Source organism: Musa acuminata, chromosome BXJ2-8 (assembly GCF_036884655.1).
Source record: "Musa acuminata AAA Group cultivar baxijiao chromosome BXJ2-8, Cavendish_Baxijiao_AAA, whole genome shotgun sequence".
In the NCBI taxonomy this organism is placed as follows: domain Eukaryota; kingdom Viridiplantae; phylum Streptophyta; class Magnoliopsida; order Zingiberales; family Musaceae; genus Musa; species Musa acuminata.
The window spans coordinates 32,773,368-32,800,299 of record NC_088345.1 but is presented as its reverse complement, the minus strand read 5'-3'; the positions used below and the strand labels follow the sequence as shown (position 1 = coordinate 32,800,299).

Here is a 26,932-nt window from a genome sequence, read left to right as displayed (position 1 = left end):
ACGCTCCCACTAATTTCTTATTTCTCCGTCTCACTTCTCGCTTCTGCTGTGCGAAGACGAAAGAGCCGAAGGGAGCCCCGAAACCCTAAAAGAGATCGATTCTTGTGCAGTTAGGGTTCGCACTCGTAACAATTCACAGCGCCTCGGATCATTTGAGTATTGAACTGGGTGTCCTACTGTTCGATTTCACTCTTTGTACCGTGGAGGATTGACAGGTAGAAGTGAGGGCAGGAGCGGAAGACGTTGGGTGCTCTGATCTATCCGTCCGATCGAAATCTTGGACTTCGCCGAGCCGAGTCGTCTGCGGACCGTATCTGAGGACCGGAATTCGGAGACAGTGTAATCTTCTTTCTTTTATATTAGAATCTGCAAATTTAGTTATTGACGCTGTGTAGGTTACTTCTGTTAGCTGTCTTTTCTCGTGAATTTCTAGTTTTTCTAATTTTATTGTAAATAACTCGGTGTATGGAGAGAGGAATTGTTTTAAGTTCGGTCTTGATTTATTTCGTGTTGCAGATTTGTGTTCTGAGGCCGGTTGATGGGGATAAATTGGGGAGAGTAGTCTTCTTCTTCTTCTTCTTCTTCTTCTTCTTCTTCTTCTTCTTCTTTTTTTTGTATTAGAATCTCCAAATTCAGTTGTTGACCCTCTCTCGGTTATTTTTGTTAGTTGTCTTTTTGTTATAAGTTTTGAGTTTCCCTCTTTGGTTTTAAAGAAGTCAGAGTTTGAGATGGAAATTCTTTTCAAGTTCTTTCTTGATTCATTTCCTGTTGCATATTTGTGATAATTATGGAGGAAGCAACAGGCAGGTCTTTATAGTGTGCATTAAGTTGTGGTGTGGGTTGGACTTCATTCTGAGAGGCGTCTGCTTCTAGTAGGATCTGACTTTTTATTCTTTGTTGGTGATGCTCATCTTTTACAGTTCAGTTGTTTTTCGTGAACATAACAAACCCAAAGAAATAAGACAGTGAGGAACACCACTCGCAGAGGTTTGGCAATATCCGGAAAATGTCAGAGTTCCTTGACCTAGAAACGCAGGATGGGGTGCGAATGACCTGGAACATGCTTCCAGGCACAAAGCAAGAAGCTTTGGGTTGCGTCATACCAGTTGCTGCTATCTACACTCCTCTCAAACCAATTCCTGACATGCCAGTCCTGCCTTACTCGCCTCTTAGATGCCGCATCTGCCGCTCCATCCTCAATCCTTTCTCCATTGTGGACTATGTTGCTAAGATCTGGGTATGCCCATTCTGCTTTCAGCGCAACCACTTTCCTCAACACTATTTGTCAATATCGGAGGACACCCTTCCTGCTGAGCTTTTCCCTCAATACACAACCATTGAGTATGCATCCTCCATTGAGACTGGCTCGAAGATCCCTTCAGTGTTCCTCTTTGTTGTTGATACATGTATGATTGAGGAGGAGATTGTGTTCTTGAAGTCAGCCTTGTCGCAGGCTATTGAGCTGTTGCCAGAGAATTCTCTTGTTGGCTTAATCACTTTTGGGACTTACGTACAGGTGATTAACATCTAGCAGTTAACTCTGTATCTGAAACTTTTATTTTTTCTTGTTAGTATCAAATTATTTATATCTTATATGCAGGTCCATGAGTTAGGTTTCGGGCATATGCCAAAATCCTATATTTTCAAAGGGTCGAAAGAGTACACAAAGGAACAACTCTTGGACCAAATGTGCTTTTTTGCAGGGAAGCCAAGACCAAATGTTGGAGTGATTGCGGGCCCCAGGGATGGACTGTCATCAGAGAGTGTTGGCAGATTCCTTTTACCTGCCTCTGAGTGCGAGTTTGTCTTGAACTCAGTTAAGTTTTTGGACCTAATATATATCTTATATAGAGGGGTTCCTGTTGCTTTAATGATTGAAAAACAAAAGAGTTAGCATCACTGTATAAAGGGGTTTATGTTGCTTATATGATCGAAAAATAAAAAGCATTAGCATCATTCTGTACTTATATATTGAAGTAATAAAGGGCAAGCTTGTTCAGAAACTCTTGCCACTCTGGAGCATTAGGAGGGTTAAGTGTATATGTTCTTGTCTGCACACATATATTTTGTGATTTAAATATATGATATCTGCATCATTGTTGATCTATCTTACTTTCAGGTAAGGTCATGCATGCTCTTTCCATATATATGATAAGTTGATTTATACTCAAAATTCATGGATGGTTCAAATGATTAACTTTGTGATGAATGATTTGTAAAATAATGTCTTTTGTCAAATTTAATCACACTGATAATTTTTTTGCTTGGTACTATGCTTTCCATAAAACATTCTTTTGTTTTGTATAATGTAATATAAGGATATGGTGATTTTACATGTTTGTGCAGGTACCTTTGCATTTTCCTGGTTTTTGGTTTGTTATCTGATGTAAACATTAACAATGAAGATGCTGATGTCCAATCTTTGGGTTCTGACTGGATGTGTAGGTTCTAGAAGAACTACAGAGAGATCCTTGGCCTGTCCCAGCAGACCAACGTGCTTCAAGATGCACCAGCACGGCACTAAGTATTGCAGCTAGTTTGTTAGGTCTCTGTGTTCCTGGTACAGGAGCTAGAATTATGGCTTTTGTTGGTGGTCCATCTACAGAGGGAACAGGCTCTGTAAGTGTTTTTCATATAAATCATCTCATGGATCTTACTTTCTTGTGCCTCTACTTCTGATGATAGAAATCTTACTTGAACCGAGTTATCACACTGGATATCAGATACAGATGTTATATCTTTCTAACTTAATGCTCCCATTAATTTGACAAGGTCTTGGAATTTTATTCGGTATGGCTTTTGTGGTCGAATGCTAGTTTCTTTTTAAAAAATTGAAACAAGGAGGCCCTTCTTTCCTTGTTGAAGAGTTATGTCTGGTAATTGAAAGATATGCAGAATTTAGTTTCTTTAAATATTCAGGTTGTTAAATATTAACGTGGAGTCAAAAGTACAAATGGATTACAAACCTACTTGCCATAGAGTGCGAAACCTACATTACAAGAAAAGAAACACTGCTAATGCTCAAAACTCTTATAGTTCTGGTAACATGATGGACAAACACTATTCATGGAGGTAAAACTCTATGTGCTTGAAAATATGAAAATTTCTTGAACATGGCTCATTGAAACTTAAAAAGCATAATCCTCATAATATTATAGTTTAGTTTTGATTACATAATTCGTAGAACCAGTAATTTGGTAGTGGTATGTGAGAATAATGTGAACTGACTGTCAAGCATCTCTGCCTAATGCAGCACATTCCTCATCATGCTATACTAAACTATTGAGGTTAAAGTATCATGTATTTAAAATTTTTCTTCTTCATTTTAAATTTTTTTTGAGTGGTGATTCTTCATATTCAGGATTAGTTGGGCCACAGTACTTTAATAAAGAAACATGTTGGTGTTTCAACTTTCAATAATCTTCAATCTGGTTTATAGGTTGATTTTGAAAATTTTGCCTCCAAAGGGTGGTGGGACCATTTTTATCAAATCACATTTATGGAGCTGGTGTTACATCTTAAATGGAGAACCTTTTTCTCATATTTTTCTTGTAGTTCACCCCAACTTGGTTTCTGGATTATTTCCATCATAAGATGAATTTTTTATGGCCTTGAAGGTTGCTGCAGGAAAATGTTTGCTTTCTTGTTGAAGTTCCTTTGCCATTGTTTAGAAGTTACATGTTTACATTATCTTTTCCTTTCTTTTATCTTTCCTTATATGTTCCTAAATGCCCTCCGGATGCTTGCAGATCGTATCAAAGAGTCTTTCTGAGCCAATTCGTTCTCACAAAGACCTTGATAAAGGAGCTGCTCCACTTTATAATAAAGCTGTGAAATTCTATGAGGCACTTTCAAAGCAACTTGCGCATCAAGGTCATGTATTGGATTTGTTTGCTTGTGCACTTGACCAGGTGCGTGCTTCCAGATTTTGATTTTAAACATCTCATTGAATTTTCAGCTGGTATAATTTTCTCCTAGTCTTCAAGTTGAGAGTGTCTTAGTTTGACTCTTAAAAGAGTGTTTTTTTTTGTTTCTTAATTGATGGTTGGCCTTGGTTTTTTAGATTTTTTATCTTAATAATACATGAAAGTACATTTTTGAAAATTGTTATAAACCATATGTCAAAAACAGCATCAATTGGAATAGAGTGTATGGAAGATATAACACCATCGCATGTGCCTGTCGAGGTTGTGGCAGTATTCTATATAACGTTATTTGATAGTTGTTGCTGATATTGCAGCAGCAACAACTTTGATCCTAGGTAGAGCTGTTTTCTAGCTTAGGAATACTGTTGCAGCTGCTCTAGCTGTAACAACTTTACTCCTATATAGAGTCATATTCCAGCTTGATACTACTTCTGCGAAGTAGTAGCTGTTCTCCAATGACAGTATCCTTCTGTGCTGCTACTGCAGCAGCAACAGCTTTGCTCTCAGGTAAAGCCAGCTATTTACTACCTTAGTATTAGTAATACTGTACTACGACTATAATATGTTGCAACTTTACTCCTATTTAGACCAATTTGCTAGGTTAATACTACTCTGCTACTGTGTAACAGCAGTTTTTCTCTTATAAAGAGCTATTTGTTAGCTTAGTTCCAGTTGGAACAGCTTTGTTCCTATTTAGAGCTATTTGTTAGCTTAGTACTAATATTGCAGCAGCAAATTTTTGTACTTCAGCATCAACTTTTCTCTCACAGAGTTATTTGCTAGTTTGTTACTAGTAGTATTTTATTACTACTACGACAACATCAACCTTGCTCCTACAAAGAGTTATTTTCTAGCTTTGTACTAGTGCATTTGTGTACTACTATGTCTCCAGCATCAACAGTAGCTGCTTTGTTCCTATGGAGCTATTTGCTAGCTTCGTACTAAATAATTCCATAGTACTACTGCAATAGCTCTGTTAGTATATTGAATTGTTCAATAGTGTGATATTACTACAGTTGAAGTAGCAGCTTTGGTCTAGCAGCATTGACTTTTTATACTACTACTGCAGCAGTAGCTTTCCTCCGGTATAACTATTTGCTAATTTATTAATTAGTACTGGCAGTATTCTACTAATACAATAATACTGTATAAGCAGTATCATTGCTCATATATGGAGAAATTTGTTAGCTTCTAGTATGTTGCATTACTGCAGCTATTTCCTAACATACTATTACTAATCTTGTACTAGTACTGTTGCTATAACTTTACTCCTATAGAACTAAATGCTAGCTTAGTGTTATTACTATAGCATCAACAACTTTGCTTCTTTATAGAAGCTATTTGCCAGCTATGTACTGCTACTGGATCAATTGCTTTTTCTTCTGTTCCTATTTGCTAGCTTTGTTTTGAGTGCAGAGTTTAAGCTTGAGAAGCTATATTTTGCTTAATACTGAGGACCCAGAGAGATAGAGAGAGAGAGAGAGAGAGCAATCAGATAAAACTCTGTTGGGAGGGCTGCACATGTGGTTGGATTCAGACCAGAGACGATAGTGGATTGGCACTGGTACTAAAGATGATATGCTTTGCAGTATGCCAGGTATACTGGACAGAATGCCTAGTACTGTAAGTGTACTGGACTGTGTGTCTGTAGGTTAAGTATATCAGGTGGTATATTTGTAGGTTAAGTGTATCAAGCAGTATGTTTGTAGGTTAAACGTATCAGATGGTATGCTGAGCAGGATAAGTGTACCGTATTGTCACGACCTTAGCTGGAATTGCCTAAGGCGTGAGGCACCCTTGCGGCCAAAGACTCGAACTTAGCTTGCGTTGCCTAAGTCGCGAGTCGCCCGTGTGGCAAAGACGCGAACTTAGCTTGCGTTGCCTAAGTCGCGCTTCGCCCTTGCGATCTTGCTCCGCAAGGATCAACCACTTTGTAACCTCTCGCAGGTCCCGAAGGACCTGTAAAAGAGAAAGAAAGTTAGATCGAAAGAACGAGCAACGGACAAGTCCCGAAGTCTCGCGAAAAGGGAAGCTTTACAAGCAAATCGTCGAACACCTTGTGTGCACAAGAGAAAAGAGGGAGAGGGAGAAAAACAAGGCTTTCAAGGATGAACGAACAGCTGCAAGCCCACAAACAGCCGCTCACCTGGTCCCGGGCGCAAAACCAAGTTCCCGTAAAGGTCACGTGCGAACTTGCGAAAGAGTGTTCAACGCCCGGTATATAACCGAAGCCCCATCCAGCCATGTGCCACCCGGGGGGTTCCTGGGTGCTGAGATGGCTGACATTTTGGTGAGCGGAGGCAGCACTTCACTCACCTCCCGCGGCACGCGAAAACGGAGCCGTTTTGGGCTGTTTTGGGGCTGTTTTGCTCGGTTCGGTGAGCAATCGCTTAGCAACGCTGCAGCTTGTTCGAACTTACGTATTTACAAGCAAAATGACCCAAAACCATGACAAAACATGCTGTCAAGCAGCTGTACATGCGGGTGTGAGCGACGAACGGTTCGTTGAACGGAGTTGTTGCGGTTGCGCGACGACCGTTCGTGACATTCTCCCCCACTTAAACTGTCGACGCCCTCGTCGACGCTTGTTGGTAGTTGTTGATGACTTCTTCTTCATGTCACAGGGCGTCTTCAGGTTCCCAACTGGCTTCAGTTCGGGGAAGCTTTCGCCACTTCACCAAGTACTCTGTCTGTTCCGCTCCGCTGGGTAGCTTTATCTTACGATCCGCCAGAATGGTTTCCACTCGCTTCTCGTAGGAGGCTAGGAGGAAGCCGAGTTGGAACACTTCGAGAAGCATCTTGCGAATCCGAATGGTAGGCCTTCAGGTTGCTGGCGTGAAGAACGTTGTGAATTTTGAACCACGCCGGCAGCTGCAACTTGTAAGAAACATTTGCCTACTCTACTGATAATTGGGAAGGGCCCTTCATACTTACGCACCAATCCTTTGTGAACTCTGTTCCTGAAGAATTGGAGTGATGCTGGTTGGAGCTTTACCAACACCAAATCACCAACTTTGAACTCTTGTGGTCGCCTTCCCAAGTCTGCCCACTTCTTCATCCGTTTTGCCGCCTTCTCCAAGTAAGCTCGCGCAATATCGGCATTTCGATGCCACTCCTTGCGAAATGATAGGCTGATGGACTACTCCCAGTATACCCAATTGCCATAGTGTGCGGAGTCGACGGTTGTTGTCCTGTGATAATTTCGAAGGGGCTCTTGTTGGATGCAGAGCTCCGCTGCAAGTTGTAGGAGAATTGAGCGATGTCCAACAGCTTCACCCAATCTCGTTGATTGGCACTCACGTAGTGCCGGAGATACTGCTCCAAGAGCGAATTTATTCTTTCAGTCTGGCCATCCGTCTGGGGGTGGAGGCTTGTAGAGAAGTATAACTTTGACCCCAACAATTTGAATAGCTCGGTCCAGAATCGTCCCAGGAACCGAGCGTCACGATCACTAATGATATTGTGTGGGACTCCCCAATACTTCACTACACCAGTCTGGCCGCCTCTTCAGCTGAACAGTGTAGGGGAGCAGTAATGAAAGTTGCATACTTTGAAAACCGATCGACCACCACGAGTATCGATCCAAGTCCCCCTACAGGTGGCAAGCTTGATATGAAGTCTAAGGAAATGCTCTCCCATGGCCTCTCTGGTACGGGCAACGGCTCCAAAAGTTCCACCGGCTTCCGCTGCTCCGCCTTGTCTTGTTGGCAAGTAAGGCATGTTCGAACATACTCCTCCACATCAATCCCTATCTTTGGCCAGTAGAAGGCCCTCTCCACGAGAGCCAACGTTCTGTGAATGCCGGGGTGTCCAGCCCAAAGGGAATCGTGACACACTCTTTTAAGAGTTCACGCCTTAAATTGTCCACTCGGGGAACATAAACCCTATTCCCTTTTGTGTAAACAAGTCCCTCCTGGACCCAAAATCGTCGTGCCTTGCCTTCTTTGATGAGCTGCATCAGGATAACTGCCTGGGGATCACTATACAGTCCATCTCTGATTCGGGAAAGGAAGTTGGAGTGTAACTGACTGGCTTGGCCTCCGCCCTCCAGTTGTGCAGCATTCACGCATTCCACTTTCCGACTCAGCGCATCGGCCACGACATTCGCCTTCCCGGGCTTGTATTCCATTGCCATATCAAATTCAGCCAGGAAGTCCTGCCACCGTGCCTGCTTTGGGGAGAGCTTTTTCTGAGTTTGGAAATAGCTCAGGGCGATGTTGTCTGTCCTCAGCACAAATCGCAACCCGAGGAGGTAGTGTCGCCAAACTCGTAGGCAGTGGATCACCGCTGTCATCTCCTTCTCATGCACTCGATACCGCCTCTCGGTCTCGTTGAGTTTGCGGCTCTCGTAGGCCACCGGATGACCTTCTTGCATGAGTACTCCACCAATAGCAAAGTCCGAAGCATCTGTGTGGACTTCAAAGGGCTCTCTATAGTTTGGCAATTTGAGCACTGGTTCTTCTAGGACAGCAGCTTTCAGGTCTTGGAATGCTATCTCACATTTGTCTGACCACTTCCAAGGCTGCTCCTTCTTCAGCAACTCCGTTAGTGGGGTTGCCCGCTTCGAATACCCGGCAATGAAGCGTCGATAGTAGTTGACGAAACCAAGGAAGGATCTCAACTCTGGCACCTTCTTTGGAGTTCGCCATTCCGCAACTGCTTGCACCTTCGACTTGTCCATCCGAATGGAGCCATCACCGATTCGATGCCCCAAGAATAGGATCTCAGTTTGAGCAAAGTAGCATTTCTCCCTTTTTACGAACAACGTGTTCTCCCTGAGAACCTTGAAAATCGTCCGAAGGTGCTTGACGTGCTCCTCGAGCGTTTGGCTGTAGACGACGATATCGTCTAAGTAGACGACCACGAACTTATCCAAATACTCCTTGAATAGCTGGTTCATGAGAGTACAGAATGTGGCCGGAGCGTTGGTTAAGCCGAAAGGCATCACCAAGAACTCAAACGCTCCATACCTGGTCACACAGGTAGTCTTCGCTTCGTCGCCTTCAGCAATGCGCACCTGCCAATACCCCGACCGAAGGTCGAGTTTTGAGAAATACTTGGCCTTGCCCAGTTGGTCGAACAAGTCCGCGATGAGCGGGATGGGATACTTGTTCTTCACCGTTACTTTGTTGAGGGCTCGATAGTCGACGCATAATCGGAGGCTCCCATCTTGTTTCTTCTGAAAGAGAACCGGAGCTCCGAAAGGTGCTTTTGAGCTGCGGATGAGACCACCACTTAGCAGTTCACCTAACTGCTTTCTGAGTTCTGCCAACTCTGGCGGGGGCATGCGATAGGGTGGTCTCGCTGGAGGCTTCACTCCTGGCTCCAGCTCGATACTGTGATCCACGCCTCTGCGTGGTGGAAGAGTCTTCGGCAACTCGGGTGGCATAACGCCTTTGAACTCCTTCAGGACGTTCGCCACCACAGCAAGTTCTTGAATGGCCTCTTCGTTGAGTGGCTCTAGCTTCATAGCAGCCACGAATGTCAGTTCGCCTTTTCGCACCCCTTTCTTCAATTGTAATGCCGAAATATGTTGGGGCTCCTTGGTTCCTCTCCGAGAGACGGGAACCACGCAGGGGTCATCGCCTCCCATCATACATAGGGAGTTCAAGAACGGCATCGGCACCAACTTCGCCGCGTGCATAAACTCCATTCCAAGAATCACTTGGAAGTCGTCCAGTGGCACGGCCATCATGTTGGTGTTTCCGCTCCAAGTCCCGATTTTGATAGGAACACCCTTTGCCAACCCGGAGATTCGCCTGGCCTCCGAGTTCACCGCTTTCATTCGGCTTGGGCTCTTCTCCAAGGTCAACCCAAGTCGCTGTGCTTCGCGATCGGCTATGAAGTTGTGGGTAGCGCCCGTATCCACCATTGCACGGGTCGTTTGGCCATTTAGTTTGATGTCCACATACATCAGTTCACTACTCCCTGCTTTTTGTGCCTTCGTCTTCATGTTCTCCCCCACTTGACCCCGCATAGCGTTCAGCAAACGCATTGCTCCCATTCGGGGTCCTTGCGACTCCTCATCGTCGCTGCTGGATTCAGAACTGCTTGAGCTAAGGGCGACAGCTTTGCCCTTGTCCGATCGGGGAGGGTGGATGGAAGCCGTCAATGCATTGAGTGCTTGTTTCTGTGGGCACTCCCTTACCATGTGCGGTCCTCCGCACAAGAAGCATCCTCCAGGTTTTGAGGCCTTGCCTTTTGGGTTCGGCCCTTTGTGGGAGCTCTTCTTCTTCTGTTCACCCCCGAGCTCCTTCCCTCGAGAATGTTTTGGAGGGCGATTGCCTGAAGATTGTTTCCTTCTCGCTGGGTCTTCAGAGGAAACAAAGTCGATAAGCCTTTCTGCAGCTGCAATTGCCCCGACTACATCGGTAACATTCCTTCGATTCAACTCCTGTTGAGCCCATGGTTTCAAACCATCAAGGAAGCTGAACAACTTGTCCTTCTCGGACATGTCCTGTATGTCCAGCATTAGTGCAGAAAACTGCTTCACATAGTCTCGGATGGTGGTACTTTGGCGGAGTTGTCTCAACTTCCTTCTTGCGACGAACTCTGTGTTCTCCGGTAGGAACTGAGTTCTCAACTCCCGCTTCAAGTCTTCCCATGTGTCGACTCGACACCGACCTTGTTGGATTTCCTCCCAACGAGTTCGCCACCAAAGTTTCGCATCTCCATTCAGATACATTGTCGCTATAGAAACTTTGGTATCTTCATAATCGGGCCTCGTAGCTCGGAAGTATTGCTCCATGTCGAACAGAAAGTTCTCGAGCTCCTTGGCATCCCTGGCCCCTCCATATCCATGGGGCTCAGGTGCCCTCAAATTTTGTGGCGGTGCCGCGCGGGTGTTGCCTCCTCCCGCATTTAGCGTTCTTGTAAGCATGGCCACCTTTGCGGTGAGTTCCGCCACAACATCTTGTAAGTGCTGCACGGAGTCCTTGGTGTCATCAGACAGTCGGTCGACTAGGGCCTCGACCTTGTCGATCCTGGACTCTGCTTCCTCTTGCGAGCTCTCTACCCCAACAAGTCTTTGTTGGCCATGGTAGAGTTCCTCCATGCTCGCTTCCAGAACATCCAGGCGGGTTTCCGCCGTCGTGAGTCTCTTCTTATGACTCTTTTTCCCAGTTAGCGCACCAGATTGCGCTTCCTCCGCTCGCGGAGAGTTGCCAACTTCTCGCTCATCCTGTTCGCTGCCGCGATCCTCGTGAGCGGCTCCAACAGCATGAGAGCGAGTGTGCACATGCAGCCCACCTGCGGCTGCTTGGGGCAAGGGTCCGGCTTGCCCCGTCTTGCTTGATTCGCCACGATGCTTTGCCATGGCGAAGTTGCGAAGTTCGTTCGCTGTTCGATCGAAGAGCTTGCCCTCTCTGATACCACAATGTCACGACCTTAGCTGGAATTGCCTAAGGCGTGAGGCACCCTTGCGGCCAAAGACTCGAACTTAGCTTGCGTTGCCTAAGTCGCGAGTCGCCCGTGTGGCAAAGACGCGAACTTAGCTTGCGTTGCCTAAGTCGCGCTTCGCCCTTGCGATCTTGCTCCGCAAGGATCAGCCACTTTGTAACCTCTCGCAGGTCCCGAAGGACCTGTAAAAGAGAAAGAAAGTTAGATCGAAAGAACGAGCAACGGACAAGTCCCGAAGTCTCGCGAAAAGGGAAGCTTTACAAGCAAATCGTCGAACACCTTGTGTGCACAAGAGAAAAGAGGGAGAGGGAGAAAAACAAGGCTTTCAAGGATGAACGAACAGCTGCAAGCCCACAAACAGCCGCTCACCTGGTCCCGGGCGCAAAACCAAGTTCCCGTAAAGGTCACGTGCGAACTTGCGAAAGAGTGTTCAACGCCCGGTATATAACCGAAGCCCCATCCAGCCATGTGCCACCCAGGGGGTTCCTGAGTGCTGAGATGGCTGACATTTTGGTGAGCGGAGGCAGCACTCCGCTCACCTCCCGCGGCACGCGAAAACGGAGCCGTTTTGGGCTGTTTTGGGGCTGTTTTGCTCGGTTCGGTGAGCGATCGCTTGGCAACGCTGCAGCTTGTTCGAACTTACGTATTTACAAGCAAAATGACCCAAAACCATGACAAAACATGCTGTCAAGCAGTTGTACATGCGGGTGTGAGCGACGAACGGTTCGTTGAACGGAGTTGTTGCGGTTGCGCGACGACCGTTCGTGACAGTATGGTATGCCCGATTTATAAAGGTGAGAATTGCTGTTGGCACACCAGATGACCCTTGGACAGGTAATTAAGGTGAGACTTATACTGATCTGTATCAATTTATACAGTTGAAATTAAAATATTTGCTTTGTCATCGTATAAATTTTCAGGAATTTGATGTTTCATAATCGATGACTGTTCGGTATGAAAAATGATGAATCCACCTTTTCATTAAGCAACAAAATTGAGAACAAAAAAATGGAGCAGTGCGGAATACCATGGGATGAAGAAAATTTCTGTGGCATATGAAAGCGAGATGTCATAGAGTTTCTTTTTGGCTTTTTCCTATAACATTCTTTCTTAGTCTTTTATTTTTCTGTTTGTGTACATCAGAGGAAATTTGGTGTTGGTGTTGAGGAACTTATGGTTATGCTTACTTGCTAATGCTTTCTTAAATGTTCAGCTTTTAGGTTTTGTAACCATTCGTTTCAACCTTCAATTGTAATTTGATTTATTTTGGCCTAGCATTTGGTCAAAAGCTTTCAAGTTCAATGTGACATTGTCTTAGGGAAATTATCTTGTGCCTTGGTTCTGAAGTGATCAATGTATGAAATCTTGGTAATTCCTTTGGTATTAGAGCTTTTTCTCAATTCACCATGATGTAGATAGGATGTCATTGTGGACGGGAGTGTGTTTGATTGTCAGATGTGTCCTTGATGGTGTCTGGGGGAAGACAATCTTATGATTGCATTGGTCCATTTGAGGGTTATATGAACACCACAAACCTGTAGGAAAAAAATATATTTGCAAATATGATACACAATGAAGGATTTTGTTGCTTCATTTGAGTAGTTCACGTATTGTTATTGAGTACTCTGAGGTGTGAAATATTGTCAAGATAAACAATTTCAAGCATTTCTGACATGACCATAATTAAAGTGGAATTTCCCTTTATATTTCTTTTGAAATGTTCTAGACAATGCTCTTAATTACTGTAGATTTTGTTTACTTCTGAAGGGGCAATCTGGGTCCGCTAATTTGTGGAATATATTGTGAAGATGCCGGTACTTTTGAGGATTTACTGTGTTTTCTCTGTTATATAAGTTCACACTTAACAGTTTCTCTTTTAGGTTGGGGTGGCAGAGCTTAAAGTTGCAGTTGAAAGGACTGGAGGTATTGTGGTTCTTGCAGAAAGTTTTGGACACTCTGTTTTCAAGGATTCACTGCGACGCATTTTTCAGTCAGCTGAGTATGATCTTGGTCTAGCATTCAAGTAAGGTTCCTCCCTTGAGAAACTGTATTTGTTTAGAATTTAAACTTGTATCCTATTTAATTCTATCTGTCTTTTAACTGTTTGTGGATTCTGAGCCATAACTTAGCATATTAGATGCTTTTCCAAGTAGGTAATATCATCACTTACTGTTGTTATTTTCTTTGGTGTTGATTGTGGGGTTTCTTTGGGGATGTGGTGTGGGTTGAAAATTTGGTTCCTGCAGTGGCGTATTTGAGGTTAACTGCTCAAAGGATCTGAAAGTCCAGGGCATCATTGGTCCTTGTGCTTCTCTTGATAAGGTGGGTTGATATGAAGGTTGAAGTTCACAGTTCACACTATCATTTAATTTGGTTATAATGTTGGTTATTGGTGTTTTTGAGCAGAAGGGGCCTTTGTGCGCTGAAACAATTGTTGGTCAGGGAAACACAAGTGCCTGGAAGATGTGCGGCCTTGATAAAAAGACATCGTTATGTTTGATATTTGAGATTGTGAGAAAAGATGGTCCAGAAACAAATGCTCAACCTACAAGCAATCAATTTTATTTCCAATTTTTGACATAGTATGGGTGATATACTTTCTTATTTTCTATTTTGTTGCATTATTTTACTATCTGGACAGCTGTGGACTTTTTGACAGGCGTTAAAGATCTTTCTGCAGTTATCAACATAGCGATGGCCAGATGAGATTACGTGCAACCACTCTGTCCAGAAGATGGGTGGCAGGTCCTGGCAGTACACAGGTTAACTTGGACTACATTTTCTGCATTTGCTGTTGTTTAATATGCTATGCGTATGTTGTCTACATATCAATGTTGATTAGTTCTGTATAGCAAAGAAGTAATTATACCACAACTTGTCTTCTACAAGCTGCTTTTTTTTGGGCTTAAATAATGCTCGAGTTACTTTTTATATGAAAAAGATGAAGTGATTGCATTCACATTTTTTATTTGCTATTTTTGCTGACCCTTTAAAATTATAAAGATTCTGAGTATCTTGATGAATCTTATTAGATAAAGAGAAATAGACAACAAACTATTTAATTAGCCACATGAAATCATTCTTGATTGCATGCCGAACCCTGAATGTGGGCTTGAATCATGCTGCTGACTTTAACAGGTACTGTTAAGAAGGATATCTGAATGTTCTGATTGAACACCATGCTCTGTTTTAACAAAGGCAATCCTGGGAATTGCTCCATTACAAGTTTTGATTCAATATATTGCATGTAGGTAGACATTTTCCATGTGGGATTTGTTGATTTGGGGCATAAATTTATTATTGATTCATTAATTTTATCTATATCTGTTATTGGATTGGTATATCTATATATATAGCTTGATCAGTTTTATATATTGGAAAAGAGTACTTGTTGCTCTGCTGGATTCCCTTAATATTTGTAGGTTGATTCAAACCTTGAAAATATTATACGTTAAGCTATTCAATCGTAGATCTTACTTCTGTTATATTAAGCTTTGATGTAACTTTTGTTATATTAGACTTTTAAGTGTCAGCAAGACGTGGCGTTGTTTTTCTTGGAATGATTCCGAGTCTCCATTTTTAATATCCAATTTCTGTACTATTTAAAGAAAACTTGCACATCATAAATATTTGGCATTATTTTGTCACTTAAGATTTATACTAACTGTTATGTGAATTATCATTTTCTAGAATCAGGTTTCTATAGCAGTTTTTATTCTTTTGTGGTTATAATTTGATGTTGGTGCAGAAAGTTTTCATTTATTTGGATGGAGTCTGTGATAGAGTTCATAAATATTTATTTTGGGGCCTTTTAGAAAATAAAAGTGGATCCTGCAATTATATCAATGTGATAAAAGGATATTCTTGATAAAGAGGTAATTGATATTATGACTTTAAGGGTTGTGATTAATTAGTTTCCTGGGCGAAATTGTGGATCACCTTTATGTTCTTACTTCTTCACATTGGTGATGGACACATTAACTATCCATATACATGATAGACTCCAGGATATATGTTATTTACTGTCAATTAGAGAGTTTAGTTGCGATTAATTCTATATTTGAGTTGTGGGACAAATATTAAAATTTAAAGTATTTTATATTAATAAGGATTAATACTGAATATATGAAATGTGGTTAAGATGGATGAAAAACAAGTTTTTTGTAAGTAAAAGTTCTAAATATTTTGAATATATTATTCAACAGGTTGTAGAGTTTGATGATGAAAATATTATACATAGTTAAAACTAAGTGATTAAAATGGAAAAAGTTCATTGGGGATTTCGCATGAACATTTCATGCTCAAATTTAAGTGTTATATGCATAAGAATCCACATGTATTAAAAGGCTTTATAGTTGATGAATAACTTGGTGCACTTTGATAGAAATTGAAATGAGGTAAGATTGACTAAGATGCTATGAATATGTATAAAGGAGATGTATTGATATTGTGGTTAACTGTGGCTAGACGAGATTAGTTGATTAGAATTAGTAGTGCAAGAAGATTATGGTGGTAGATATAAGAAGAATTTACTATGAACAAATAAAAGGAGAGTTGAATGCTGTTCACTGAATTGGAAATATTGCATTACATGAAGCTCAATGATGAGGTGACCCCAAATAATTGGGAGTTCTTTTGTTGATGCAGGTTAAAGAAGTTGATACTTGTTTAGTAAATTCTTATATGATTAGTATGAAGAAGAAAGAAACTAGTTCAACATAAGATGATGCTAAGAACTAGAATTTTGATTAAGAAAAGGATTATTTACAAATTTTTTTCAGTATCTTCTGCAAAAATGCTCCTATGGATTACATTCCTCCATTAACGTTCAACTTGATTATAAAGAAATATGGGATATTCGTGAGTTATAAATGCAAATATGGGATATTCATATTCCATATATGGAATATGAACATATTCATATTCGTGACTTATAAATACAAATATAAATACAACTATAAATATGAACATATTTATAAATATAAATACAAGTATAAATATGAACATATTCATATAAATATGAATATAAATATAAATATGAACATAAATACAAATATAAATATGAACATAAATACAAATATAAATATAAATATGAACATAAATATAAATATAAATATAAATACAAATATAAATATGAACATATATTCATATTTGTGAGTTACAAATACAAATATAAACTCAATTTTGTGAGTTCGTGGACTAACCTATTAAAAGTTATAAATACAAATATGGGATATTCATGACACCCCAGTATGGCTCTGCATTGGAAGTGGGAGAAAAATTGAGTTTGTTTATAGGACAAACTGGGTCTATTATTTTAAAATTGAGTTTGTTTATTGGCAAGTGGTTGGAACCTACTCGGCATATGGAAGATGGGCGCGCCATTTCTTGTCATACTTGTATCAACTATATGATCAAGTACAGAGGACATCTAACCATTTCTGGAGACCAATTGGAAACTTCAAAATGGATGTTTCCTGAACAGATATTTACGGTCATTTGGCATCTTAATCTTTATGATTGAGTCAAGCCCTTCTGTACTGAAGAGTGCTTACACAGTGAATAATCTTTTCTGTACTTTTGTAGGATTTGGTATCTGGATTTGACCAAGAAGCTGCTGCTGCAGTCATGGCACGCCTGGTTTCTTTCAAGATGGAAACAGAGGTATGCTTTATTGTTTGAATTTATTGCATCAGAGGTAACAATTAACAATCATATTCTTTGTTTACATTGATAGGCCTAAAGGCTAAAGCTGACACTATGTATAGAATTGTTGGTGATTCAGCCGCTAAATTTCGGTGAATAATACCTGAGAGTATGTATAAAATTTATAACCAACTTATGGCTTTTTTAACTAAAATGGTGATATCGTGCCTTAAGTTGAGTTTGGATAAGGTAATATTTTATTTTGTATCTGATATGAAATACTTTGTTGCAATACATTGGCGATAATACAAGTCACAAAACCAAAAGAAAATTTAATGCATCTGTACAACTGAAAGGAAATTTATATCTGGTGATACGTCTCTGGAATGCTGTTGGAGGATTAAAATTGATGTTCTTGTCAGGTTTTGTACTAGTAAAATCAAAATGTGATTTGTAAAATTTAGAAATAGCCCTTCATAATTAACCATTTTTTAGGGTCAAGGATATTTTCTTGATTTATTTACTGTTACCTTTTCAAATTTACCATATTGATGGTCTTATTAATAATTATAATGTTTGTATTATATTTATGTGACCAATTCCTATCAGCTTGTTTCTCGTAAGAGATAAGAAAACACTTTGCTTTTTTTGGTGTTTCATATTTTGATGCCCTGATAAATGACTTGTCTGGATTTGTTTCTGTAGGCTGATTTTGATCCAATACGATGGCTTGATCGATCGTTGATACGTTTGTGTTCCAAGTTTGGAGATTACCAGAAAGACAGTCCATCCTCTTTCAGCTTATCTCCACGCTTATCAATATTTCCTCAATTTATGTTCCACTTGAGGCGTTCTCAGTTTGTCCAGGCATGACAAAAATATTTGATTTCAAACTGGACAACTGACAAGTCTCATGCATTATTCTCCGTGTTGTTCTATAGAATACAAATTTCCACTCTGATCTTAATACCTTTGTTATATTTCATGAAGGTCTTTAACAATAGTCCTGATGAGACAGCATACTATAGGATGATCCTGAATAGAGAGAATGTTGCAAATGCAGTTGTTATGATCCAGCCATCACTGATATCTTACTCCTTCCATTCTGCCCCTGAGCCTGTTCTTCTGGATGTAACTGCAATTGCTGCAGATAGGATTCTGCTGTTGGATTCTTATTTTACGGTGGTTGTATTTCATGGAATAAGCATTGCACAATGGCGAAATGCTGGCTACCAAAATCAACCTGAGCATGAGGTGATCTAATCATAAATGTTACATTTTTTAATTTTTGACCTTCAGATTTCTTGTCAATTACAAGAAGCCATGCAATCGTAAAAAAAACGATCTACTTCAATTGTAATATCATTTGATTTTAGAATAATATAATTATAAAAGCTGATAAATGTGCAAGTCACATGCATGTGAATACTTATCCAACATGACTAGTTGGTCTCAGTTTGGAAGTCCATATGCATCTAGAATGTACTATATGGAACTGTCAGTTCTGGTGATTTCTACCTTCACATTTCATAGTTACATTAGCAATGAACATAGGTTTTCCTGTTTAAACTTGATATCTTACTGCTGGTTTGAAGCAATCCTTTTATAGTTTATCAATCTTGCTGCTCTGCATAGGTGCCTGTCAGAAAGGTGCTCTAACTTATCTTGAATAAGACATAAATTTTGTTGGTGATGTGCATTATCCATCTATTGTGGTTAACTATTTTTGTTTATTCACTTTCTGGTTTCTCATATATTTTCTATAAATTGGTGAATACATGGACTGGTACTGCTTGGTTTTTATTTTATTTAGTGTTGTATTTTCTTTACAGACGTTTGCTCATTTACTTCAAGCTCCACGTGATGAGGCAGATGCAATAACAAAGGAGCGATTTCCTGTTCCTCGTCTGGTCGTTTGTGATCAACATGGCTCCCAGGTCACTTTCTCTCCAATTTTCTAAATTTAGTTGGCTCTTTTTAACTTTAATGTGTTCCTGTCAATGGTAATTAGGACTGCTTGTTTTTATGCATATATGAACAATAATTATTCCAAGGCATAGTAAAGAGTAGATTTTCAATTAACTATAAGCACGAAAAAAAGAAAACAAGGTCAACCTTTTGAAGCCAATGTACTGCAATTATTTGGATTAATTATTATCTTGGGATATAATCCCTAAATGTGCTGTCTGCAACTTTATTACATGATAAGTGAACAATGTATTATTATTTTATTCGTTTAGTGTTATTTTGGTGGTCCCCAAGAGTAGGGTTCAATTTATGTGAAAAAGAAAATAAAATTTAGAGTTCTTTAACATGTGTATCATAGAACAAAGCAATTTAGCAAGTTGATTTTTGTTCTATGTAAAATGGTATGGATGGACTCAATCTAGAAATCTCACAAGAAACATTCTTATTTAGTATCATCGAAGTGATTGAAGATTAGAGCGGTCTTGCTATGGTCTATAATGTGAAAACCCTTGAAGCTTGGATTTGTCCTTTACATGCACTGCACACATGTTCACACGAAATGACACAGATTCTAGCATTGGGTTTGCGTCCAATTTTGCCAGATTCAGCTGCGTAGTTTAAAAACTGGTGGGTCTTGGTTGAATTTAGCCAATCCAGACCAGAATTGGCCAGTTTCAACTAGTTGTTGATTTTTCATTACTGATGAAGAAGAGGCAGATAATCATTATAGCTGGAGAAGAAAAAGCAGAGAAGAAACCTACCTCCATTGCACTGCTGTTGCCCTGCTATAGCCACTACTAAGCTGTCTTGCCACAGCCATGTTGCTGTCATCATCACGTTGCCCTGCTGATACTGCCAATGAGCTTCCATGGTGTTGTTTGCTGCATAAGAAATTGAGAGGGCTTGAGAAAATTAGGAATCCAGGAGTGTAGTTCACAGGAGATATCTAATGATCTTCATGGGTTAGCATCCAGGATCTGCTTTTCTTTTATATATTAAAGGAGACAACAAAAATTTTAGTATTCACATAATTGTAATATTTTCAGTGTATGCAATTAAAATACAATATTAAAAATTTAAATATAAACTTAAATAATTAATTTGTGTCATCTCTTTTCATTCTACATACTTCTAGATGTTTTAATTTGGACCCATTTCCACTGTTTCAATCTTAAACTTGGATTCTTTACCAGTGTTGCATCCTAAATTGAGGTAGTGGTTTACCAGAAACTAAGATTCATATCCATGCCTCACCTATCTACCCCGAGTCCGAGTAACTTGGCAAAAACTGCTAAAGGTTTCTGTTGAATATTGTTAATGCTGATGCTTGATGCTTGATGCTACTCTAAAGGGCAGCAATAGTTATAAAGTTTTCCCGACTCTTTTTGCTAGATGAACTAAATGGCAATATAGAATATTAAGATGATTGTTTCTTTATGTCTTCCATTGTTTGTTTGATGCGTTGTGTAGAAGCCCGAGGGTAAGTGTTACAAATATTTGTTTATATGTATCTCCACCAAATTGGCATTTAGAGAGGTGATATAGTAGCTTCAAGTGCCAAGTTAGAACTTGCTAAATAATGGAAAGCTTATTTTGATAAAGCACTATGCATTTTACAAAACACATTTTGTTCAGGAGTTTCCTATTTTGATGGATTTTTAAATATGACATTGTAGTCATAGAGCATGAGTCTGTCTCAAGATGTTTGAGCTTTGTTTTTGGTCTTATACGCATAGAAGTTACTGCTGCAATGGATTTTATGCTTGGTTAGAATTGCATATTAGATAACAGACACATCACTCCTTTTTTCATTTAGTTTGCTGCCTTTTAATTTACTTGCCACAACCAATTTTTAATAAATCAGTTCCACGTTAAGCTTGATTAGTGGAAGATCACTACAAATTTAGGCTGATTGATAAAAAAAATAATTTGATATTTAATATTGCAGGCTCGATTTCTTTTGGTGAAATTGAATCCATCAGTCACATACAACTCTGACAATCCTCCGCCGCCTGGTGGAGATATCATATTCACAGATGATGTTAGCTTCCAGGTTTTCTTGGATCATCTTCAGCGTCTTGCAGTTCAGTAACAATATGGTGTTAGAGCAGTACCTATTTCGTCTCGCATCTCATTATTCATTGTACGGTAAGGAAAGCAAAGCGTGGCCCACTGTTAGTCCCTGGGTAGGCTTTTGAAAATTTATCAGCTTCTCTGTTTGAGGATTTGTCTTTTGCTCTAATCGTTTGTAAATGTTTTTGTATGTACACATTATCTGTATTCCCTGGTGGTGGTGTCACATAAAAGATGTCATTTACGATATAGCTTGTTGGTATAAAATTTCCACATCAGACCATTGGCGATATTGTTATTTGGATAGCCTTCTTGTTCTTGAGAAGGATTCTCTGTTGAATTCAACTTGCGGTTATATGTGCATGCTACCTTTGACGGAATCGAGTTGTTTCTGTCCGGAATCGTGGCTTTGCTGGCAGCAGCGAAGTGGACTCTGGCCAAACTTATGGTAACGTGCAAGCATTGTTCTCTATCATCTCCAGTTTCCTAAGGTTATCTGCCGCACGAGTAGATTAGATGTCATCAATTCGTTAAAAAGCTTTAGCTTTAATTTCCATGGGTTTGAAAATGTGGCGTTTGTATTCTCTAATTTTCATATCTATTGATGTAAGCATAACTTTAGCGATTTTGCTAATGTAAACATGAAAACTGTAGAAATCTGTATTTGGACTTTTATTCGGTTAAATTTATTTCATGTGACATTAAGCATTTTATTTAGAAAGATGAAAGTAATATTTCTCCTGGTAAAGTCATCACCTCCTCTTAGAAACTTCTCGACATTTGGCGTGCTCAAAAGGAGGCTTAACTCTTTTTTTTTTTTGTTAGTAATCATACCATCATCAAGCAATTGTATGTATTTTTTTTTCTTTCGATTGCTTCATTTTCTTTCTTCTTTCTTTTTTCTTTTGGTATATATTAATATATCGAGATATTGATTATACATAAAATTAGAGAAGAATTAGAGGATCAAATGGATCCAAGTGTAAGTGGAGTTTGGTTGATGGAAGAGAAGCATGAATCTTTTGTCATTATTAAGATCTATAAAAATTATATATTTAATAAAGTTTAATACATTTAAATATTTATTTATAATTTTTTATTAAAATATTTTTTTATATCATGTTATATCTCATCTTATGCCATCAATATTAATCATTTCACATTTTAGCTCTCGATTTAGTTAGTATATGTCATTCGTTCACCCGTAGAGAGCAGCGTAATCTCAGTGCTCTCCTTTGGTGGCTCGATCCACGTGGTCATTCGATACGCTTCTAAAAGCTAGAGAGTAGCTTAATACGTGCCATAATATTAGCACGTCAAGATTGTTAGGAGCCTGCACGAAAATAAAATAATCCAAAAGTGACGGAAGAAGATAACATTACTCGACCTCTTCACTTTTACATATATGAAGCACTCCCAACAACCATTCACTAGAGATCAACCTTCCACAGCGAGAAAAAGACCGATCCCGCTCGTGGTCGGGAATGGATAAAAGATAAAGATACAATATTATGATATAATTAAAAATTAAAAATATTTTAAATCAAAAAATTAAAATAGTATTAAATAAGAGATAAATCAAGAATAATTATAAAATATTTTCAAGAGTATACACTTTTACATTATGAATCATGATCCTATTTATAGAACCTAATAGTAATCATCTTACCATCTCATGCTACTCATGATTAAGCTACGTGTAGGAATTATCCCTATGACAATAACTCCTTGGATCATGGGCCATTTATGTAAAATTATCTAGAATATTACTAAAACTATCTAACATATGATAACTAGATAAGATAATTAACTACTTATAAATCAATTCTCAATACTCCTTCTTATTCATAGTTACATATACCAATTTAAGATATGAAATAAATATGCTTATGAGATGAAAGTAACTTAGTGAGAATATCTGTAACTTATTCAATTGTGCTATAATACTTCATTGTTATAGCTCCACTTACTACAAAAATCTTGAATAAAATGATAATATATCCTCTATATATTTCATTCTTTCGTGAAAGGCTAGACTCTTCGGCATTGCAATTGTGACTTATTGTTATAAAATATTTTAGTTGTTTCTTTTTTGTTTTTAATGAAGATCTCCAAGAAGTCTTCTGGGTCATATTGCTTGATAAGCTACTGATATTTCAATAACATAATCTGCTTTGGATATTGACAATATATTTGTTTGTTTCTTTGAATTCTAAGATATAGCTCCTGATTCGAAGCTGAAAATATTACATAAAGTACTTTTTTCTATTATCGAAAACTCTTATACAATTATTAGTGAAACCAAATAATTTATATTTAAAATTATGAAAATACCATAAGCCATAACCTGTAGCTCCAGTAATATAATGTAAAATTCTTTTAATAGTTCCATATTTGCTTGAACTATGCATAAACTTGGAAATACACCAATATACAAAGTAATATCTAGTCGAGTATGAGTTAGATAGATCTAAGCCTTAATCTAAACTTAGTATCTTGCATTTGTCAAACATATGTCATATTCAAGTTTTAATTTCTTTTTTACATTACCTTTGTAATTAATTATGTTAGACATTTTAATTAGATTTATTATATACTTTCTTTATGAAATAAAAATCTAGTTTGATCTTTGCTTCACCTCCAATCTACCAAGTCTAACATTTCAAACTTATTCATTATGTATTTCTTAAATTCTACCACAAGAGATTTAAATGAACTCATCATATATATAATATTATTAATATAAAGATAAACTATAAGAAGATAATATTTATTTTCATTCTTTAGATAAAGAGTAGGTCCATTATTACTTTTCTTAAATCCATTTTGATAAAAAACGTTCGTTTAAGCTAATAAAGTGCTTTTATGAGTTTATACACTGTTTTTTCATATCCTTTAATTAAAAAATTTTAAGTTAAGTAATAAAAATCTTTTTTTGTAAGTCTTTGTTTAATTTCACATCAAATTGATAAATAAGACAACTCAAGTGAGCAACTAAAGCCTTACAATTTTAAAACTAGCAACTGAAAAAAAAAGTATTATCAAAATTAATACATTGCTACGAATATCCCTTAGATATAAGCCGAGTCTTATGCTTTTGAATTTTTCTATATTTTATTTTAAATATTTATTTTAATCTTTTTTTTTTTAGATCCATTAGCTCATAAGTTTTATTTTTCTCAATTGATTTAATTTTCTCATACATTGTTTTTTGTCATTCCTCTTTTTTAATTATTTTTTCAAAACTTATAGGATCTAAAATAAATGTTGAATCATAAATTTCTATTAGAGATTTGAATTTTCTTGGAGCTATTTCATACAAAAAAATTATTTAATAAATTTGAACAGCTACTATTGGATAAGGTTAACGATGAACTTATTAGAGTAAGATCTATCACTTTTATGGAGTCTAGTTCTATTGGAATTTAAATTTATTTTTTACCTTCATTATTCTCTCAATTTTAGCTTGCCCTTTCATCAAACATAATATTTCTATTAATAATAACTTTTCTACTAATAAAATTATATAATTAATAAATTTTAGATTAGAAGGAATAATCAATTAAGATAGATATTTTAGATTTTTCATCATTCTTATGATGATTTTATAAATTTACCAAAGTATAAGCAATATAATTAAAAATTCTTAAATGATTTACACTTAGGTTCATACAAGCTTAAAAAAGAATTTGATTCATAATAGCCTTTGGTGAAATATTTAACAAATAAATTATTATTACAAATACTTCTACTCAAAATTGATTTGGAAGATGCTTTCTCTTAAGTAAACATTTTACTATTTTAACTATAATTTGATTCTGACATTCAGCTACATCATTTTGCTTTGGTATATGTGGTGCTGTCAATTTTTTATGAATGTTATTTCTTCACAAAAAGAATTAGACTTATTAGATATAAATTCACCATCTCTATAGATTTGAAGGATCTTTATATATCTATTATTTTATCTTTCCAAAAGTACTTTAATTTTTTTAAAATTATCAAATATTTTATATTTCAATTCCAAGAAATATACCTAACTTATATGATTATAATCATCAGTAAATAATAGAAAATATCAACTTCTACCAAATGATTTTATATTTATAAATCTACATAAATCAACATAAATTAATTCAATATAATTATATGCTCTCTATGTTTTTCTAATAGGAAATGGTTTCTTAATTTGATTGCTATAAATGTATCCTATACATACATCAAATATATTAATTTTGAACAATCCAAAAACTATTTTTTTTACTTGATATCTTAAACTCTTAATGTTAAGATGTTTATATCTTAAATACTATAAATTAAATTCATTCTTTTAAGTTATAATGAGAGTATGCTTTTCAACATTTGAAACATTAAGTAAAAATATCTTATTTTGAGTCATGCAAACATTTACTATAATCAAACAAGATTTTTTATCTTTAATAATGCATGAACCATTATCAAATATAATTAAATATTCATCATCAATAAATGTCCAATACTCAATAAGTTATATGATAAACTATAAACAAAGAAAATATTATTAAGGTATTTTACTTTCCCTTGACTTGTTTTCACCTTAATTGTTTTTTTATTTTTCACTTACATTTGTTTGTTATCTCTAAGTCTAACTTTTAACTTATGAGTTTTATTAATATCTCTAAATATTGATCTTATACCTGACATATGATTAGAACATTCATTATCCAAAATCCAAATATGAGATATCATTAACTTGTAAATGAGTCATAAATAACTTCTACTTTATTTATTTTCCTCCATATAGCTTATTTACTTTTCTCTTTTTTAGTAATTTACCTACTAAACTTTTTACAATAGTGACATTTAATTCTACTCTTATAGTTTTTCAGATCATACAATAGTGGCATTTAATTCTACTCTTATAGTATTTCTAATCATAATTTGATTATTTTTGTTTATCATGCTCAATAAGGTGTCCTTTTCCTCTTCTACTTTCATTTGCTCTACCACTAAATTTTCTTTTACCACATCCTCTTCTTGTTCATTTTTTATCTCTTCTTTTAAAGTAGAAGATTCTCCCTTAAAAGTAAAATACTTTTTTTCCCTTTTCTCAAATAACCCATTCATCATTTCTTCATATGCTTACAAGGAATTTATTAGTTCATCAAATAAAAAAATAGACAAATCTTTTAACTCTTTAATTGTAACAACAAAATGATCAAATTTCAGAGTTAAACTTCTTAGAATTTTTATAACAATTATGTGATCCTAAAAATATTCACAATAGGAAGAAAATCTTACACTAATTTATTGCTTTTATGAATAAAATTTCAAACTTCTGATGAAAGGTTTAAAGTTTTACCGTAATTACTTTGTATGAGCATTAAAATTTATTTTAAAGTATCAACCAAGCTTGTTTTAAAGTTGTAACTACCGTAACCATTGAGAAGATTATCTCATATACAACTAGTTAAACGAATAATAATGTCTACAAGTCCTTTTTATTCTCCTTGTTTCTTCATTTAAATTTATAAGTCCTTTTTATTCTCCCTGTTTCTTCATTTAAATTTATATATCTATTCTCTGTTAACTCTTAAAGTTATACTCAAAATTTATAGCATTTGTTCGAAAAGATAAGAATAAGGGGTTGAGACATGGAATCACTATTGAAATTCATAATGCCCAATTCATATTGAACTTGGCTTTTATACCATAAATATTGGGGATCGAAGGACAAGGAAATAACAAAAATAAAATATTATGATATAATTGAAATAGAGTACTTTTAATCAATAAAATAAAAATAATTTTAAATAGGAGATAAAATTAAAAATACTTACAAAATAATTTGATAATAAATTTTTAGAACTATATAAAGCATAATAACTATATAAGATAATTTTCAATCACTTTCACAAGCGGACCTATGAAAGTGTCTGACG

General features: G+C 37.1%; 1 protein-coding gene across 6 annotated transcripts; it reads left to right on the top strand.

Annotated features, from left to right (window-relative positions):
• LOC135581535 (protein transport protein SEC23 C-like) lies at window positions 1-21,309 on the top strand. Of its 6 annotated transcripts, none has more exons than XM_065121335.1 (15): window positions 1-115; window positions 216-339; window positions 921-1,516; window positions 1,601-1,816; window positions 2,446-2,619; window positions 3,750-3,911; window positions 13,205-13,347; window positions 13,571-13,646; window positions 13,731-13,906; window positions 14,005-14,086; window positions 16,911-16,988; window positions 17,676-17,837; window positions 17,961-18,224; window positions 18,803-18,907; window positions 20,887-21,309. In XM_065121335.1, the coding sequence occupies exons 3-15, from the start codon at window positions 1,007-1,009 to the stop codon at window positions 21,028-21,030; spliced, it is 2,292 nt and encodes a 763-aa protein (XP_064977407.1). In that variant the 5' UTR covers window positions 1-115; window positions 216-339; window positions 921-1,006; the 3' UTR covers window positions 21,031-21,309. The 6 variants fall into 6 exon arrangements, 5 of the variants coding, with proteins under 5 accessions (XP_064977407.1, XP_064977406.1, XP_064977408.1 ...); XM_065121334.1 differs by having other exon boundaries at window positions 3-109; XR_010489383.1 differs by having other exon boundaries at window positions 8-339; window positions 20,887-21,086; window positions 21,246-21,309.
• Window positions 21,310-26,932: the final 5,623 nt, after the last annotated feature.